Here is a 16,590-nt window from a genome sequence, read left to right as displayed (position 1 = left end):
CCACATCCCACAACAAGGAATCTTCAATCACGATTTGCACATGGAACTCGTTTGTGCCAAAAATAATTTTGTCATTTAGACTAAGGTAGGGTATTCATATATCTATAGCAATCGAGGACAAGTTCGTTCCTAGCAATCTCATTGATGTCTTAAGCATCCAGCTTAGATTTGCTGCTTGTGAGCCTCGCCCTTGGCACTGTGACCAGACTCGTCGATCTTGTCGCCGACGGCATCCTTGGCGGCATTCAGGCTGAAAGCGAACGTTAGCAAAGCTGCATTTGCTATCTCATAATCCAAGGATCTTGCTTACCGAGTGCCGACGTTGGCGTTGTTGTCCTTGGCAACCTCCTTGTTGGCTTCCTTGCTGGTGCCGGAAGTGGCCTTCTGGACCTGCTCGGAGACGTAGTTGGCACCCTGCTTGAGAGAATCCATTGTGATTGGGTTGTTTGGTGTGGTAGTGAGAGTTTGGGAGCTTTTCAAGTTTTGATTTGGTAGTAGTGGAAGAGAGCTGTGTGATGAAGGAAGATACGAGATGGGATCTGGAGCGTGAAGATGGGAATATATATAGACAGATGAAAATAGAAGTGGGCTTGAAAGGGGTTCGTGGCAATCTACCCCTCACGGGCAATTACGTATGTGCTTCTTTCTTGTTGGGTATGTTAATTCGCTCGTGATGCTCGCAACTGAGCAGTTTCTAGCCGCGCAAACGGGAACTGTCAAGTCCTGACGTCATGGGAATTCACAGAAAAGGCGGCCGAGCTGCAAGGGGGGAAAACAAATAAGCTCGTGATAATCCCACAAAATCCGCACTCATCAGCCAATGCCCACCACGGCAAGGCAATTTACCGATGCCGTGCCGGCTCGTTTTTGTCGCCATCTTGGAAATCCCCATCATCTTTTGGTGATGTAGCACTAAGCCACAGAAATGGGCGGGTGAGAACGCCACAGTGTGGCACAGAACCCACCAGCCCGTCGCTGGCTGCATTTCTACTCGCCTATCCAGAACTCATGACGGCTCACTGACGTATCCGCTACCTCACCAACAAACGCGTAGCCACGATGACGCTGCGCCATCGAGATGTCGCCGGACACTTGGCTCCGGACGGCGAAAGGGAGATATCTTTGTGTCACTCTCTTCTCAACTGTCAATGAGGCGTCCATGACGGTGTCCACGACATTGCGCCAAATTTGGGCTGCCCATGTGCCACTCTCGTTCGGGGACAGCGCGATGTCCGGTCGTTTATGGCATGACTAGGCCGTTTTGTTTGTTCAGGCAGTTCAGGCCATCGACTGCTTTCTTTTCGACGCGAACAATACCCTGGCGGCTGGGTTGCGGCATTGAGTCACGACATGCGCCCGCGACGCATTATCGTTATTACCTGCGATGCTGGCAAGCCAAACAGCCTGATTGGCTCCTAGCCGGGCCTCCGTGGCCTCTTCGACATGCGCCATGCGAACTGAGGGTACATGGTACTCTGTCAAGGATTCCGCCAGCGATTGCCGCAATAACACACTTTTCACGTGTAGCATCTGCATGACTGCCTCAGAAAGCGCTTCAGAAGCTCTGGGGTCCTTGATTATCGACTTATCGTGCGAGCCAAAAGTTGCAGCCCAAACTCTATCATTTGGCCTGCGCCCGCCTGCAAAGCGTATCAAACAGGGCACATCTTGAAAGAAAGACCGTCTCTCATTCTTTCATCTGCTCTATCAGTGAGACGCCGGCGACGCTCTCCAGCGTCATACGTCAAATCAAATTGGCTGGCGTCCAACGATTTTGCGCCATGACAGCCCAGCGGCCGCTAGCTGATACCCGCCGTGCCTCATGGCTTCCAAATCGCCTACACCCTTCCTCGCACAGATCTTCTTCCCCTTCGAACAGTTGACTAGCGAAACGGTAGTGCGGCAGGATCAAGGGCACACAGGCAGTCTGCCATCTCGAGACGATACAGTCTGATTCAGCCCAGCCAGCCATTGACGACGCTGCTTGGCATTGCTGGGTTGCTCAATGTGAGATGGCTAATTGTTGCAGCGCAACAATTTCCCCAGCGATTAATCTCTCAGATCAACTACCGATGGCGCCATGTCACGCTATTTATAATTTAGACGAAGCACATCAATCTTGCAATAGTTGATCGTCTTGTGCCTTGGTCCCTGTACCGTTCGCTGCGCCGCCGCCCTTGACTTGACACCCGCCACTTGGCTCGATCTGACAGGAACAAATCCGCAAAGAGCCTGGCAAGTTCTTGAAATGGAATTCCTCAGACCCTGGCGGCCAGGCCACAGTCGCATCGGCCAATCCAGTGTTAGTGCGCGCCACCATCTCCAAACCTCAAACTGAAATCGCCAGGGACCGTCACTCACCCGAAACTGTAGAGTGTAGCATCGCTGCTTCACAACTTGCCGCCACCCACTTTACCTCTCACGAAGCCGTTGTTACTGGTAGCAGTAGAAAAAGATGCATCGGACATTGCCGCGGCCGGGTCGACAAGGAAGAATTCCAGAAATCCGGAACTGGGATAACTGGGCGTTTTCTTCTTTCATGCATGGTGGCAAGTTGTAGTAATAATTTGGCATGCGGCGTTGTCAAGCGCCGCAGTGGCGCATCCAGTCTATGAGGGGTGACTTCTTGTGGCTTGCATGCAGGATACAGGAAGCCACCACCTGTCCTGTTCATTATTTCCAAGGGAAAAAAAGAAAAGAAAAAAGACAAAGGGCTGGATCGGGTGGTTCATTTGAAATTTTTTCATTTGCAATTTCGGCGCATTTCTTATTCCATGCTCTTTATGAAAGGCTGCCTGTTCGGTGATGGCGATGGATGGGGGGGGCCCAACATCGTCTTTCTTGGCTACCACCTTCCGTGACTCGCCGTGTTTCTTGGACTCCCCCGGGAAAGCCCCGACCATTTCCTGCACCTTGCGTGCTAACGAGCACGAAAAATGCCATGCCTCAAGTCAGTAAAAGTATATTGGAAAAAACGAAGGAAATACCCCATCTCATTGGTGTGGGGTGCGAGGGGGAGAGGGAGGGGGAGACGGAGAAGGCGAAAGGCGGCGCCTAGCGACGATGCAGGCAACAGGCTGGCCTTGGTGTGTTTTGGAGAAGCCATGTTCGGCCCGGCTGAATCTGATGCCGAAGCAGAGATAATCTCTGGGTAAGATTGGGCGACATGAAGGGCCAGAAAGGAAAAAGAAAGGGTGCCATCCGTTACCCTGAGGGCTTGCTTTGCCGTTTATGCGTGGTGGACCGGCCTCTCCATACTGGCAACGCGGGAGGCGACATTGATCCCCGCGTGTCCCTGATTCAAGGGTTGCGCCTCTTGATTCTTGTCACGTTTTGTCGAGGTTCCTCTGTCTAGTATTTCTCTCTTTTTCCCGTCTTGTTTGTTTCGCTCTTCCCCCGAAGTCTCATCTTTCACATATACGCAACAAGTCACTTGACACGAACCACATCACATCTCTAACGGGACAGTTCGTCGATTGCCTGAGTATACACCACCGAAGCAAACCATCAACGACGAACCGGGGAATACAGAGAGATACAGACCAACAGTCGCAAACGACCTGCTGTCGATGTCGGCCCATACCGAGTAATCATCTGGCCAGGCCAGCGTGCTCTCTCGCACTTCCTCCCCTCCCCTCGTTGACGACACTCGGCCGCGCCAGTTATTCATCCTAGCCTTGTACAATCCGAAAAGAACCAAAAAAAATAGAAAGACGAAATAATGAGCCCCAGAAGCCTTGCAGCGCTCGGTGCTCGGGCGCCGGCGGCGAAAGGAATCATTGGCAATGGTTCCTTCACCACCGACTGGACCGGCTTCCAGTTCCAAGCCAACTCGACCAACGCAGTCATCAACGAACTACGATTCGCCTCCTCCAAGACGATACGGCAGTCGACCATTATCCTCGCCAGCTTCAATGCCGTGGTAGGGCTCGTGCTTGCCGTGGGCATCTTCTTGGACTGCTATTGGGCTGCAAAGAGGGCCGATCCCCAGATGAGGTTCAGGTATGAATGCCCGACAACGTCAATGGGAAAGTGAGTTGCCGGACGCTAACAATTGGCAAGAAAATCAATGTATACGATAATTGGGCCCATGAATATCTTTCCATTCATCTTGGCGATTGGAATCATTGTTCAAGGGACCATTACCGCTGTTGAACAGGCCAAGGGCATGCAAGGGCTGTTGATCCTTGGCTGCCTCCCCATTTCACAAGTTATGCTGCCTAGTGAGTACTTTCATCCATTGGCTGGATGCGAACAAAGCTCGTTCGCTAACTCCCCATAGCCATCTTTATTGTGCCATATATACAATTCGTCTTTGGCATGGAGACTACCGTGCGTGCCTTTCGGCGACGGGCCTTTGACGGCTTCGGCAGATGGACTGTCTCGGTCTGCGTAGCCCTCGTCGTCGTTGCTCTCGCCGCCACATATGCAGTCACCCGTGTGGTTCAGCCGCCCAACTTTTGCTTTGCCTCGCTCTTCTGGTTTGTGCAAAGATATCGGGTCGAGTGCTTCGGCCTGTTTACCGCCATATCCGGCAGTCTGCTGCTCGGCAGTCTGATCACATTTGTCAGACTGTATAGAAGCTCGACAGGCAGCGTCATTGAGCGAATCGCGGCCTCACGCATGGTGTACTACATGGCCATCGGTGCCATTACAAATGTAAGAGACAAATACCACTCGACTTGTGGCCTCGGGAACTTGGACTAACGCCTCAACAGAGCATTGTGGTGCCATTCTTTGCAAGTCTTACGATACGCAACGACATGGAAGTGTCGCAACTGCGTGGCAATCTCTCCATGGCTGCCATGGTGGCTACAAATCTAACAGGCCTGACCAACGGCGGCCTTTACGTCTTTTTGCGGGCCTGCCAGAGCAGCAACATCGGTCGCAGGGGATACCTTGAGATGCTGGACCGCGAGAAGCGGAGACAGCTGTCTCGGAAGCAACTAATACGCAAGTCTCCCATGACGGAGACGTACGCAAACCAGATCGAGCAGCCCGTCTCCCCGCCTCCACGCGTATACCGGGCCTTTTCGCCCGGCGATGAAGACGCCGAGAGCTTGATCGCCGAGAGCCAAATCGGCCTGGCCAAGACGTCCAGCGAGACCGCATCGCAGCGAAACTATGCTAATGGCTCGCCGCGCAAGGTCGCCCACGTCCGCAAGGCGTCGTACAGCGTGTTCCCGCAGCAGCAGTCGGCGCCGGCGCTCAACCCCAAGCCGCTGTCCATCCTGCCTGCCGCCACGTACACGCCGCCGACGCTGCTCCAGCGCGGCCCGAGCGCCGAGGTCAACGACGAGGACATCCAGGCAATGGAGATTGACATCATGCGGCGCGACATATCCAGCCTGCTGCCGCCGCCGCGGCTCGTCCCCGGCGCCTTCGTGCCGGGCCACCAGCGGGACTCGTCCATGGCGTCTTCGGCCACGGTGCAGATCGGCCTGCGGCTGTCCAACGTCAACGACATGCCGCGCGTCGGCCCGCCCTCGTTCCTGCAAGAGCGGCTGCCCACGCCGCGGCCGACGTCGTCCGTCTACCCCAAGTCCATGATCGTCCCTGCGGCGAGGCCAACGTTGCAGCAGGAGGAAGAGGAAGCGGTGTCCCCGCGCGGTTCGGTGCTGATTGGCAGCACCGTCTGGCTCGACCCGACCAAGGAGCTGCCGCCGGCGCCGCTGCAGCCTGTCAAGAAAGACAAGGGCAAGGGCAAGGAGCGCGAGAGCCAGATGCTGCTCAGCCCGCTGGCGTACAGCCCGGACGGCCCGGGGAACAGCGTGACGATGGCGAGTCCGTCGGACAAGGACGCGCGGCTGTCCCCGGCGACGGAGAAGCGGCCGTCTGAATGGATTTGATCTGTCTGGTCTTTTACATAGTCTTTTGGACACGAGGATTGGGGAAATGAATAGGGTCTGTGAGACGTGTACTACACTGTATCAACTGGATTTCATAGACGGGATTTAACGGGCTAAAGGGGGGAGGTTCCGCGTGCTTGGATTTTTATATAGCGTTTTTTATGATTATATGATGTATATTTACGGTTACTTGGTTCTAAGTCGGCTTCGAACAAATCTAAGCATGGTTAATTTGCTACTGTACGCGGGGTATATCTATATAAACAGCAGAATAGCGTAGCAGCGATGTAATTTCTTGGCAGAGATGGCCAAAATTTGTACCGCCGTTCTTCCAACGCCGGGGTGTGCCCCCCCCCCCCCCCCCCCGCTTCGTGATGCCCATGGGCTTTTTTTTCCGATCTCATTGTGCCTTGGGGCCCTTCTTCTTGCTCTGCCTAGCCAGCCGCCTCTCCTCCCACCGGTCCCAGCCGGCGTCGGCCAGGTCCTCCTCGACCACCAAGTCCCTCACCCGCAGCGCCCTCGCCAGCGGCAGCTCCAGCGCCCACGCCAACCACCCCGACGCGCGCAGCGCCGCCGTCACCGCGAACCACGCCACCGCCGAGAGCGCGCCCAACGACGCGCCGACCAGCACCTGCCTCGGCGTGTGGTAGTCGAGGTAGACCCTGCTCCACGCCGTGGCCGCCGCGACCAGCAGTCCCGCCGCGCTGACCACCACGCGGGCGGCGGCCGCCACCTTTCCGGAAGAGTTGTTTGGTCGGTGGCGGATGAGAAGAAAGAGGGCGAGGGCGACGCTCCAGAAAAAGACAAACTGGGCGTGGGAGGAGGGCATGCCGTAGCCCTTGCCGAGGATGCGGCGGCGCGGGCGGTCCTCCTTGATGAGGCGCTTGAGGGCAAAGTTGAGCGCCTCGCAGGCGAGCTGGCCGGCGAAGAGGAGGGCGACCTCGACCTCGCGCGAGGCGAAGATGAGGGTGAGGTAGACGACGCCGAGGGCCTGCGGGAGGAGGGCGAGGTAGGCGCAGAGGAGGGAGAGGCGGTCGTTGGGGTCCTGCCGCGGGGGGATGTGTGGTCAGGCACGGATAGCGAACAGGAGAGGGGGAGGAGAGAGGGCGTAGGTGCTAAAACGTACGTAGTAGACGTGTGTGATGGAGAGCGACGCCAGCGGCGCGGCTGCTTCGTCGTAGCCCATGATGGTGAGAAGAGGATGTTTGACGGCGTCGAGTGTGTCGGTTAGATTCATGGCATGCTGCGTCTGTAAAGGGAGGGATCGGATCGGATCGGAAACGCTGCAAGTGCGTGCCACGAGAAATGGAGAGAGTCAAGAGTAGCCGGCAGTGTTTGCTGCCCGGACGGCTTGCACTGGTGATGGTGATGGTGATCCGCGGGTGGTGGAAACGGGAATCGCTGTGCCTTTATTACCAGGTACAGGTAGCAACAGACAGGCCAGCTGGGGCGGACATTCCCTTGTGGGAATGGCGGCGGGCGAAAAAGTGGTGCAACCTACAAACGCCAGCTAAACAGAACGATTTCTAACCAAGAAAAAGAGTCATACCGTTGTGCACCAAGGCGAAATCGATAAAGACCCCCAAGTACAAGTGGCATAGAAAATTTCCTTCTCCTTCTTTCATCATCATCATTATTACTATTACCATACACCACCGGCCGTTACTTTGACCCCGACTTCCCCTCCAGTCTCGCCGCCGTGATACAGCTGCCTCCGCACGCCATCAACCCCAGTCGCCACCACATTGCACAAAATCCTTCCTTCTTGCTAGTTACTAAGCGCGCAACCAAACCGCTATATTTTCTAGCTTTCTGCTTCGCGAGAAATAAGAGCACCGCAGAACTTTCAGATGACATTGTGATGCAAGAGGCGAGCTGAGAAAAACACACAAAGGATAATGACGCGTGCGCGCAGCAGCATACATGACGACCATGGATCCTACCGATGACAGCGACGACGTGCGTCGCATCGAGCTGGAGACGCTCGAGGCCATCTTCCCGGAGCTGCGTCGGCCGGAAAACTCGCCGTTCACTTTTGAGCTCGAGATTCCCGTCGAGCTGGCACAGCCCCTGACCGTCACCTTTCCCCCGGCTGGGAACGCCGTGGAGGAGCCGCACAACGGCCAGTCAGCGGCAGCAGCACCACCACCGGCCCTTGACTCTCTCCAGGTATCGCACCTCCCGCCCATATCGATCCTCGTCACCCTCCCGGATGGCTACCCGGAGTCGCAGCCCCCGCGCGTCGCGCTCAAGACGACGCTGCGCTGGCTCAGCGACGAGACGCTCGCCCGCCTGGAGCAGGACGCCCCGCGGCTCTGGGAGGAGGCGGGCCGCGACATGGTCGCCTACGCGTACATTGACCACGTTCAGCGCGGCACGGAGGACGTGTTTGGTACCATGGGGGAGGATGGCACCCTGGCTGTCGACGCGGAGCACAAGGTCGCCGTGTTAGATTACGACATCAAGGCGAAAAAGGCAGCGTTCGAAAGAGAAACATTTGAATGTGGCGTCTGCTTGGGTATGTTGGATTGCGGCCGTCGGGCCCCCGAGACTGAACTTGCGCTAACGACATGGACAGATCCGAAAAAGGGCACCAACTGCCACAAAATGCTGGACTGCGGGCACATCTTTTGCCTCCAGTGCCTCTGTGACTTTTACGGAGATGCTATTAAAAACGGTGAACTCCTCACTGTACGCTGCTTGACGCCAAACTGCGCCAAGGAACGAGCGTCAAAAGGCTCTACAGACACGGCTGGTCGTCCAGTTAAGAAGTTGAAGACGTACATCAGCCCGAGCGAATTACTGCAAATCGGCCTCTCGGAGGAGCTCGTCAAGAGATATGTCACCCTCAAGTACAAGACGCAGCTGGAATCCGACAAAAACACCATCTATTGCCCGCGACAGTGGTGCAACGGCGCCGCCCGCTCCAAGAAGCACAAGAAGCCCCAGGGCCTCGAACTCGTCGACCTCTCCGACGAGGAAGAGGACGACGATGACAGCGAGGACACGGTGGTCGAGGACGCCACCGCCGCCAAGAAGAAGAAGAAGAAGGAGAAGGCCGCTGCCAAGGCTAGATTCAACCCGGCGGACCTGCTGTGCGTCTGCGACGACTGCGGCCTCGCCTTTTGCAGCCGGTGCCTGCAGTCGTGGCACGGCGAGTTCGTGCGCTGCACAGGCAAGAAGACTACGCAGGAGCTTACGGAAGAGGAGCAGGCGTCCATAGCGTACTTGGAGCTGCACACGTCGCCGTGCCCGACGTGCTCGGCACCGGCGCAGAAGACGCACGGCTGCAACCACATGGCGTGCTCGCGCTGCGACACGCACTTTTGCTACCTATGTTCCGCGTGGCTCGACCCGACCAACCCGTACAAGCACTACAACATGCAGCCCAATGGAAAGGTCACGTCGTGCTACATGCGCCTGTGGGAGCTCGAGGGCGGTGACGGTGACGACGTCGGGCTCGGGTTCGATGGCGGGCAGGGACAAGGGCAGGCACCGGCTGCTGTGGAAGCGCCGGCGGAGGAGGAGATACTGGTCCTGCCTGCTGAAGAGGACGAGCAGGAAGAGGAAAGCGATGACGAGGGGTCGGTGCTTGGTGAGAATAACGGGAACGGTGCTCACCCGGCGGGAGAGCCGGCGCCTCGGGAGAGAGGGCCGGCCGTCGCGCGGGAAGCACCTCTTGTGCTGCGGGTCATGGACGAGCCGGCACAACGCCCAGCGAGGAACGACGTACCAGCGGCGCCTGCCCCGGGAGACGGGCGACGTGGGCGCGGCGGCGGTCGTGGCGGTGTCAATGACAGAGCAGCACGCCGAGGCGGCGGCGCCCGAGGCGGCGGCGCCCGCGGAGGAGGAGCAGCAGCGGCCCGAGGTCGAGGGCGCGGTGCTGCCGGACGCGGACGAGGGCAAGGCCGGCAGAATCAGCACGACGAGGGCCGCGCGAGACAGTTGCAAGCCCTCCGGGAACGAGAGAGACAAGAAGAGGAGTTGCAGATGGAGATCGGCGAGCTCAACCCGCAGCAGGAAGCGTGGGTCAGGCAGTTCGTGGCGATGGCGTTGGAGGACGCGGAGGACAACATACACGACTCGGACGAGGACGACATTGAAAATATGATCCACTGGAATATGATGAGGTAGAATCCGCGACGGGCCATGGCGAGCAGAGCGGGCTATTAGACGGACCCGTTGACGGGAGGCTGGGGCTGATGTAGAATGAATCCAGGATATTCACGATGGCAAGCGACACCAAGAAGCATACGGAATAGATAGTTGCTGATGCATTGCAATACGACATTGAACTGGAATACTGTAAGTTGAATCTAGATTGGATGATGGACCAAGCGGCATAGTCGAGCGGTTTGCATCTTGTAGCCAGCCACGCTCCTGGAGGCTGCTTAATATATAGACGAACCACACTGCATTTGGGGAAGCAATATATCCAGAGGGCGTATTTTCTCAGCCCCCAGAAATTACGAACATGCCCGGAATTCCTCGGTCTCATCATTCGGGCCCCTCTACGTTGTTGTTAAGGGAAGCGACACCGTGTCGACGATTCATTCCTAGGCCAAAAGAGAGATGAAGTTTGTTTTCGTCTCAGAGGCAAATCGATCAAGGCATTTTTTGCATCAAGCGATCAACCCATGTTTTTTAATCCACTTGAACTCATACCTACCTCGCCTACCTCCAGCGGAAAATAGGAGGGCAACAGCAGCAGGTGACGAGGAACGACTGGCTTGCAGACGAGAGAGGGAGAGGGGTGTTGCGTCATTTGCTTCCCTCCCCCTGAAAGTTCTCGGTCAAGTGGAATACGGGGAGGGGATGGCATCCGTGGGATTTGGATGGGGGTCAATATAGCGATTGCGTCGCCGTATTCTGCCGCCGCCGCTGTGTGTGTGTGTTTGTGGTGGTGGTGTCTCTGAGCAGACGAGGTGGGTGCCCAAACGTTGCATTTGGCATCTGCGAGATGGGAAGTAGCGTTCGCTGGTGCTGCGGCAGCCCTTGCTCTCCTGGCTCGAGGACTCGGAGAAGAAAGCAACGCCATTCTACGAAGAGACGCAAGGGAGAGAGAGTGTGTGCATGCTATTACTCGGTTAGATGGCTCTGCGCAAGGCGGGGGTTTTGGGAAGAGAGCTCAAATTGTGAAAAAAGTGAATACACATGCTCAGGTTATCAGATTCTAAAGCTCACGGAAAGCACGACAAGCTAAGCTGCGCAGCGAGAATGTCGGAGACATTGACCCTCCCTCCATCCGTTCTCTCGGTACCGTGATCCCCTCCAATGTAACGCCTGCGGTAGGGTGAAGAACATGTATGTTGCAGTACACATGTACTTGACTTTTTAGAAAGCAAGGGTCAAAACATGTTTCCGCCGCCTTCTCAGCCTTTTTTACAATCGGTGTGTTGATTGGCTCTCAACTTTCTTTTTCCTCGTTGGTGCGGGCGGACGAAGCCTGTTGCGGGCGGGGATCGACACGCGACAAACTCGGCAAGCACGAGAAGAAAAAGAAAGCATTGAGATTTTGATGGAATTAGGACTCAAGATACGAGAGAAGGTGAAGAGAGAAATCCGCCTAGGAGAGGAACAGAAAAAAAAAAGAAAAGAAGAGTAGAGACAGAAAAAGTAATGGCGGGGGAGACAATCATCATCATCAACATCATCATCGTGGATGGCCGTGGACCATGTGCCCAGGTCACGACCACAACCACACACCCTCTCAAGATACCCTTGTCCTTATTCCCTGTGTACTATTTTATTTGTTTATTTAGTTTTGCGTTTGCATTTCCTTTGTGTCTCTCACAACCGGCCTTCCCTATTGAGAAGCACAAATGAGCGCCAAAAGCCCTCTCGGGAGCAAGTCGCTTATTTTCTGACCGACTGAACAGCTGCGGACATCGGCGCGGCCGGGCAAGGGAAAGAAAAAATGGGCTCGACAACCTCGTTTGGGAGCGTTTTGGCTTACAAGTTACGGCGAAGAGGGGGGGAGGAGGGGGGCAAGATCGAAGAAGGACGGAGCGGGCTCCATCTCGATACTACGAGAGATCCCCGTACGGTTTGCTGACAGGTGAGCGGGAAGCGTCGTGGGAATTGTGTCATCCCCGGTAACTACTTGGGAAGGCTGGTGGGAAAAGCGGAAAAGAGATGGCTCTGGATGAAAGGAAAGGAAATAGCGAGAGCTGCATGTCTCACTATTCGCTCAGCAAACCACGCACCTTATTCTTTTCTTCCTCACCATAACATCTTGCTATCCTAAATCATCGCCACACCCCTCTTTTACCCCCTCCCCCTCTCCTTTGTATATGTACCTCTGAGGCCATTTACCTCTATACATCCAGTACATTGAAATTTCAAATCAGGTGCGCAACTTGACCCCTCCCTCCTGGGTTTGCCCCCCCCAACTCTTTCTTTCGTCTTCCCCAGGCTATCATGCAACACAATTATCGGCTAGGGGGGGGCCTGATATACCCTCCCGATGAAGATGTGTGGGCGGCTGTGCTCTTCCCCGGTGGGTGCATAAATAATGAACATTTTGCCATCTTTTTTTTTTCTGGAGAAAAAGAAGGAAAAGAAGAAGAAATAGCGTCGCAATCCATCACTAGGGGGGTCCTTGGAGGGCAAAATGCATCAAAAACTGTACTGGCATGCATGTACAGGTGACATGGGCACGTTTCTGCAGAGGCAAACTCAAGTTTGTCGGCTTTCGCCCCGTCTGCAACTGTAGTATCCCTAAGCCAGGGTTCATCGCCACAAGGCTGCCTACCATTGACAAGAGCCCATTGGTTCTGTTGATGAAGGAAACCATTGCTTGCATGTCATTCGCCTTTACCACTACATGAATGGTAGTGCGACGACGTCCCCTGTTGCTGCCCTTACAGGCTTGACCTGTCGGCCAAAGAGTAAACTACCAGTGCAAGAGAAGAAAGCTGCCTTGCGCGAGACGCGTCTCGACCTTGCTTCGGAGGACGGATCGAGTTATTGCTCCGACTTTGTTGCAGGGATTTGCTGGGGGGAAAGGGGGGGGGGGTAGCGTTCTGGTAGTTGCGCGCCACACCACTGACACCTGGAGATAATCTTGGAGTTGCTCAAGGCAAATAATAAGAATAATAAGAATAATATTGATGCCGAGTACGAAAAAAGTGGGCGAATAAATAAAGCCGTGTCTTTAACGAAGGAAGAACTAGAGAGGGGCAAGCGCAGAAAAAAAACTGTTAGATGGCGAATCTGTTCAAGTACTGCTGGTACCCTGGTCGAAGACCCTGGCAGTAAGTATACTTTTCATCTGCATCAACGTAAGGGCAGAAGCAGAGTGCGAGCTGCGGAATAGCGGATAGGTCGACAAAGTTAGTTATCCGGAACAACCTGGCCGCGCACAAGGCAGGTATATCTGTCGACCAAGGAAAGGAACACAACAAAATCATGCGCTTCTCTCTTGCGACGGGGGGGGGGGGGGGGGGGTTCCAACCTGCGGGTATCGACTGGCGCATCATACATCAAGTTCCTGGCTATTTCCTGCATTTCTCGCTACATGTATGGATGTAGCTATTTAGTTGGGTCGGTAGTTTATGTGGCCCTGTGCTTGGCAGGCCCTGTGAAGAGGAAAAGGCCAGGCGGGATTTACAGTTAGTTAACAAGTAACCAACTACGGAGGCGCCAGTGTCTGTTGGGGGAGAGCATAGCCTACGTGGATTAGAGAAAATAGTAATACAGATGATGGATTAACTGATATCGGAGTAAAGCCGGCATAGGCTACTTGTATCACGGGGTAGTCTCGACGGGACTGACATTTATTATTGTAACTAGGTCCATGCTCTCAGCATAACTTGTTCAAAACAGTTCAACTTGCACGGTTTCTTGTTCAGTAAACAAGTGCCATCGACACTAATAATAGACCATTGAACGATGCACACAGCATTCTACTGTAGTCGAGTCAGGCAAGCCCGACCAGATGACCAGCCCGCCATGCCGGCGAACTCGAACCTGTTCGCCGCAACTCTTCCCAGCGCTCCTTTGCAAGTTCCGACATTCCTTGCCATTGAGCACACCCCTTTAATGTTTCTCAGTGAATGGAGGGGGGTGCTGAAACCAGAGCAAGAAAGAAGGGTTAATAAAGACGCAGAAAGAAGGTAGAAAAAAAATAGTTACATAAATAAATAAATAAATAAATAGAAAGAAGAAAGAAGAAGAAGAAAAAAAATGGTAATCCAGTTGATTACGGCTTTGGCAAAGTTGGCTCGATGGCAATAGAGTTTTGAACTAGTTGGTTGGCTGTCGGGGGCCAAATCTTGCGCCACCAAAGATCCTTCAACGATGATGGCTGGCAGGAATCTGAATTGAACCCACTACGTTGCGCGCGTCTTTTTGGCTTCTTCATCATTTCAAGATTCTTCTTGGGTGAAGATTATGGGGGTGCACAGTTGAACTTGATCTAGGTCGTGTGTGGTGATGTATGCTGTGTACGTGGGTGTACTTGATGACTTCATCCTTTGATGAGTTCTGTCGGAAATAATGAGCAAAGCTTGCCCGCGTCGCCAAGGATGCCCAGGGTATGTTGCTGCCGATAACTGTATCAAGTCTTGCCCGCCATTCTCCCCCGCCATCTCACAGCAGGGTCGTCCTTGGTACTTTACCCATCCCGTTTCTTGTCATGACCAGATATGATCTGTCTTTTTTTTTCTCTTGTCGTCCGCGTCCGGTTCTCTTCGGCCCCGTCTCTCTCGGAGCTCGGTTTCCATTTCAAGATCCCCCCCCCGGCCGGGTGCCTGTCCTGTCCCGCCCACACAAGTTGGCTTTGCCCACACCGAGCAAGAGTTGAAAAAAAGTCTATTCCCAACCAGTTAATCCCGCCGGGGTTCACCTACCCTCTCTTCTCACCGATTGCAGAAAAAAAAAACCTTGATACCTCCTACAAGTTGAAGAAAAATCGAGGCACCCTTTCGGCGCGCCGCCTGTTGCCACCCCCCCCCCCCCTTTTCCTTCACCCCTGTATAAATGGCAGCCTGCCTAGGATCAGGGTACAACATCTACAGTATCACCCTGTCCCCTTCCCTCTTCGGCGCGCGCCACCCGCCCACACCTAAACTTGACTTCTTCGGCCCGTTGATCACGGTGTTGAAAGAACCGCGGGCTGCTGAAAGAATCTAGTTGACCAAGTTCTCGACTCCTTTCCCCAAGGCGGAACAGCGCTATCCCCTTTGCTACTTAATTGCCGCAAGGTTCATCGTATTCAGTCAAGAAGAAGAAGAAGAAGAAGAAGAAAAAAAAAGTCAAAAGGCGAGATCCACTGGCGAGCGAGGCTTCCCAGACCGGGAAACTCTGGGCTAGCAACGGCTCTTCTGTTATCCGCGCGGATTTTGGACTCGCCGAGCAGCAGATGTATTCCTGCCAACCGTGGTTACACTGCCTATGTGAGCAGCAATTTTTTGGTCTTCGCCTTGAGTGCTGAGTGGGAAAAGCGAGGGGTAGACTTGCACATATTACCAGCCGCGGTCGACCACCTTTGTTGTAGCCTCTCAACGCTGCCTGCCCTGCCTTGTCAAGAGCGAGAGCAAGGAGTAAGCAAGTCCATTTTTGCCTTGCTTTCTTACAAACCTCTTCTTTACCAGTGATAGCTCATCAAGCAGGTGGGCGAGAATCGACCCGCGACTGCCTTTTGTTTTCTTTCGAGCCGATGCTCCCTGTATAGGGTTCACCCACAAGCCAAAGCACCCCTGCTGTGTGACCAAGGTACGACAATTTCACTTCCTGCCCGCCGAGCGTGGCGAGATGCATGAGCACCAGAATTGAGAGCACGAGGTACCCCGGCTCTGCCATGGGTTTCACAAGGAGAAGGCTGCAACGCGCCCAACGCGCTTCAAGCTTCAACGGACCTGTGCGGCTGCAGCTCGCTCGAAACCGCACAGAGATCCTGTGGGCATGTATGCCGTGCGACCAAAGCAACAACATCCTCCCCTCACTCCCACCTAGAAACACACACACACACACACACACACACACACCTTCTTGGGAGGAATTACGTCTTGCGCTTCTCTTCGTGTCTCTCTCGTGTGGCGAGTTTCTTGCCCGCTTTCTGCCAACCTACTAGTTAGTTGTATTTTGCTATACTACCGAGCAAGTAAGTTGAACCGTGATGATGCTTAGTTGCTTCTTCAGGTGGAGTGTTTTTTTTTCTCACGCATCACGCGGCTCTCACCACCAGGCCGCCGCAAGCTTAATCAAGTTCTTTCGGTGTGCGAGTTCTTAGTCTTGTTTTCCTCGTGTCTCAGTTGGGCCTCTTGTCCGGAAGAGGCAGCTTACTAGTACCTTTGTCGCCACTATCACTATATCCATCTATTCACACTGTATATCGCGTCTCTGCTATTATCATGGGACGGGAAAGAAAGAGGGTGGGAGAGGTGAGAGTTCTCGGGGACCTTGGGGTCTGCTGTGCCCAAGCCACAGACGTAATTTGACCCCCGTGTTGGCGCAGTGGGATGGAAAAGACAAAGAGGTTGGGGCAAATCAAATACCTGCAGGCAAAGTCTATAGACCAAGTCTACTACTTCCGCGGCGGGGAGAAAAGACCATTCACGCGATCAGCAAATACGAGAAGGAGGCAGCTGCATAGATCTGGCAGTGGCACACTATCTGTGGGACATCAAGAGCGATCGACAACGCAAGCCCATCTCTTCTCTCCGTCTCTTGTCTATGGAAACTGATTACTGGTACGGCGAGATTAGCCTCATCTCTCCACTCTGATTGATATCGAGAA

At 54.5% G+C, this 16,590-nt stretch overlaps 4 protein-coding genes across 4 annotated transcripts; 2 read left to right on the top strand and 2 right to left on the bottom strand.

The window, feature by feature from the left end:
• Positions 1-162: 162 nt before the first annotated feature.
• ISF_03945 (glucose repressible protein Grg1) lies at positions 163-432 on the bottom strand (the record flags this gene model as incomplete). Its single annotated transcript, XM_018847551.1, has 2 exons — positions 163-250; positions 311-432. The coding sequence occupies 2 exons, from the start codon at positions 430-432 to the stop codon at positions 163-165; spliced, it is 210 nt and encodes a 69-aa protein (XP_018705131.1).
• Positions 433-3,721: 3,289 nt separating this feature from the next.
• ISF_03944 (hypothetical protein) lies at positions 3,722-5,849 on the top strand (the record flags this gene model as incomplete). Its single annotated transcript, XM_018847550.1, has 4 exons — positions 3,722-4,002; positions 4,063-4,223; positions 4,283-4,659; positions 4,719-5,849. The coding sequence occupies 4 exons, from the start codon at positions 3,722-3,724 to the stop codon at positions 5,847-5,849; spliced, it is 1,950 nt and encodes a 649-aa protein (XP_018705130.1).
• Positions 5,850-6,249: 400 nt separating this feature from the next.
• ISF_03943 (dolichyl pyrophosphate phosphatase) lies at positions 6,250-7,035 on the bottom strand (the record flags this gene model as incomplete). The annotated part of the gene is made up of 2 exons (XM_018847549.1): positions 6,250-6,894; positions 6,976-7,035. The coding sequence occupies 2 exons, from the start codon at positions 7,033-7,035 to the stop codon at positions 6,250-6,252; spliced, it is 705 nt and encodes a 234-aa protein (XP_018705129.1).
• Positions 7,036-7,781: 746 nt separating this feature from the next.
• On the top strand, positions 7,782-9,983 carry ISF_03942 (RING finger protein; the record flags this gene model as incomplete). Its single annotated transcript, XM_018847548.1, has 2 exons — positions 7,782-8,367; positions 8,428-9,983. The coding sequence occupies 2 exons, from the start codon at positions 7,782-7,784 to the stop codon at positions 9,981-9,983; spliced, it is 2,142 nt and encodes a 713-aa protein (XP_018705128.1).
• Between the last annotated feature and the right edge of the window lie 6,607 nt (positions 9,984-16,590).

The sequence above is a fragment of the Cordyceps fumosorosea genome (assembly GCF_001636725.1).
Source record: "Cordyceps fumosorosea ARSEF 2679 chromosome Unknown scaffold_8, whole genome shotgun sequence".
Classification (NCBI taxonomy): domain Eukaryota; kingdom Fungi; phylum Ascomycota; class Sordariomycetes; order Hypocreales; family Cordycipitaceae; genus Cordyceps; species Cordyceps fumosorosea.
Note: the sequence above shows the minus strand (reverse complement) of the source record. Positions and strands in the feature narration are given on the sequence as shown.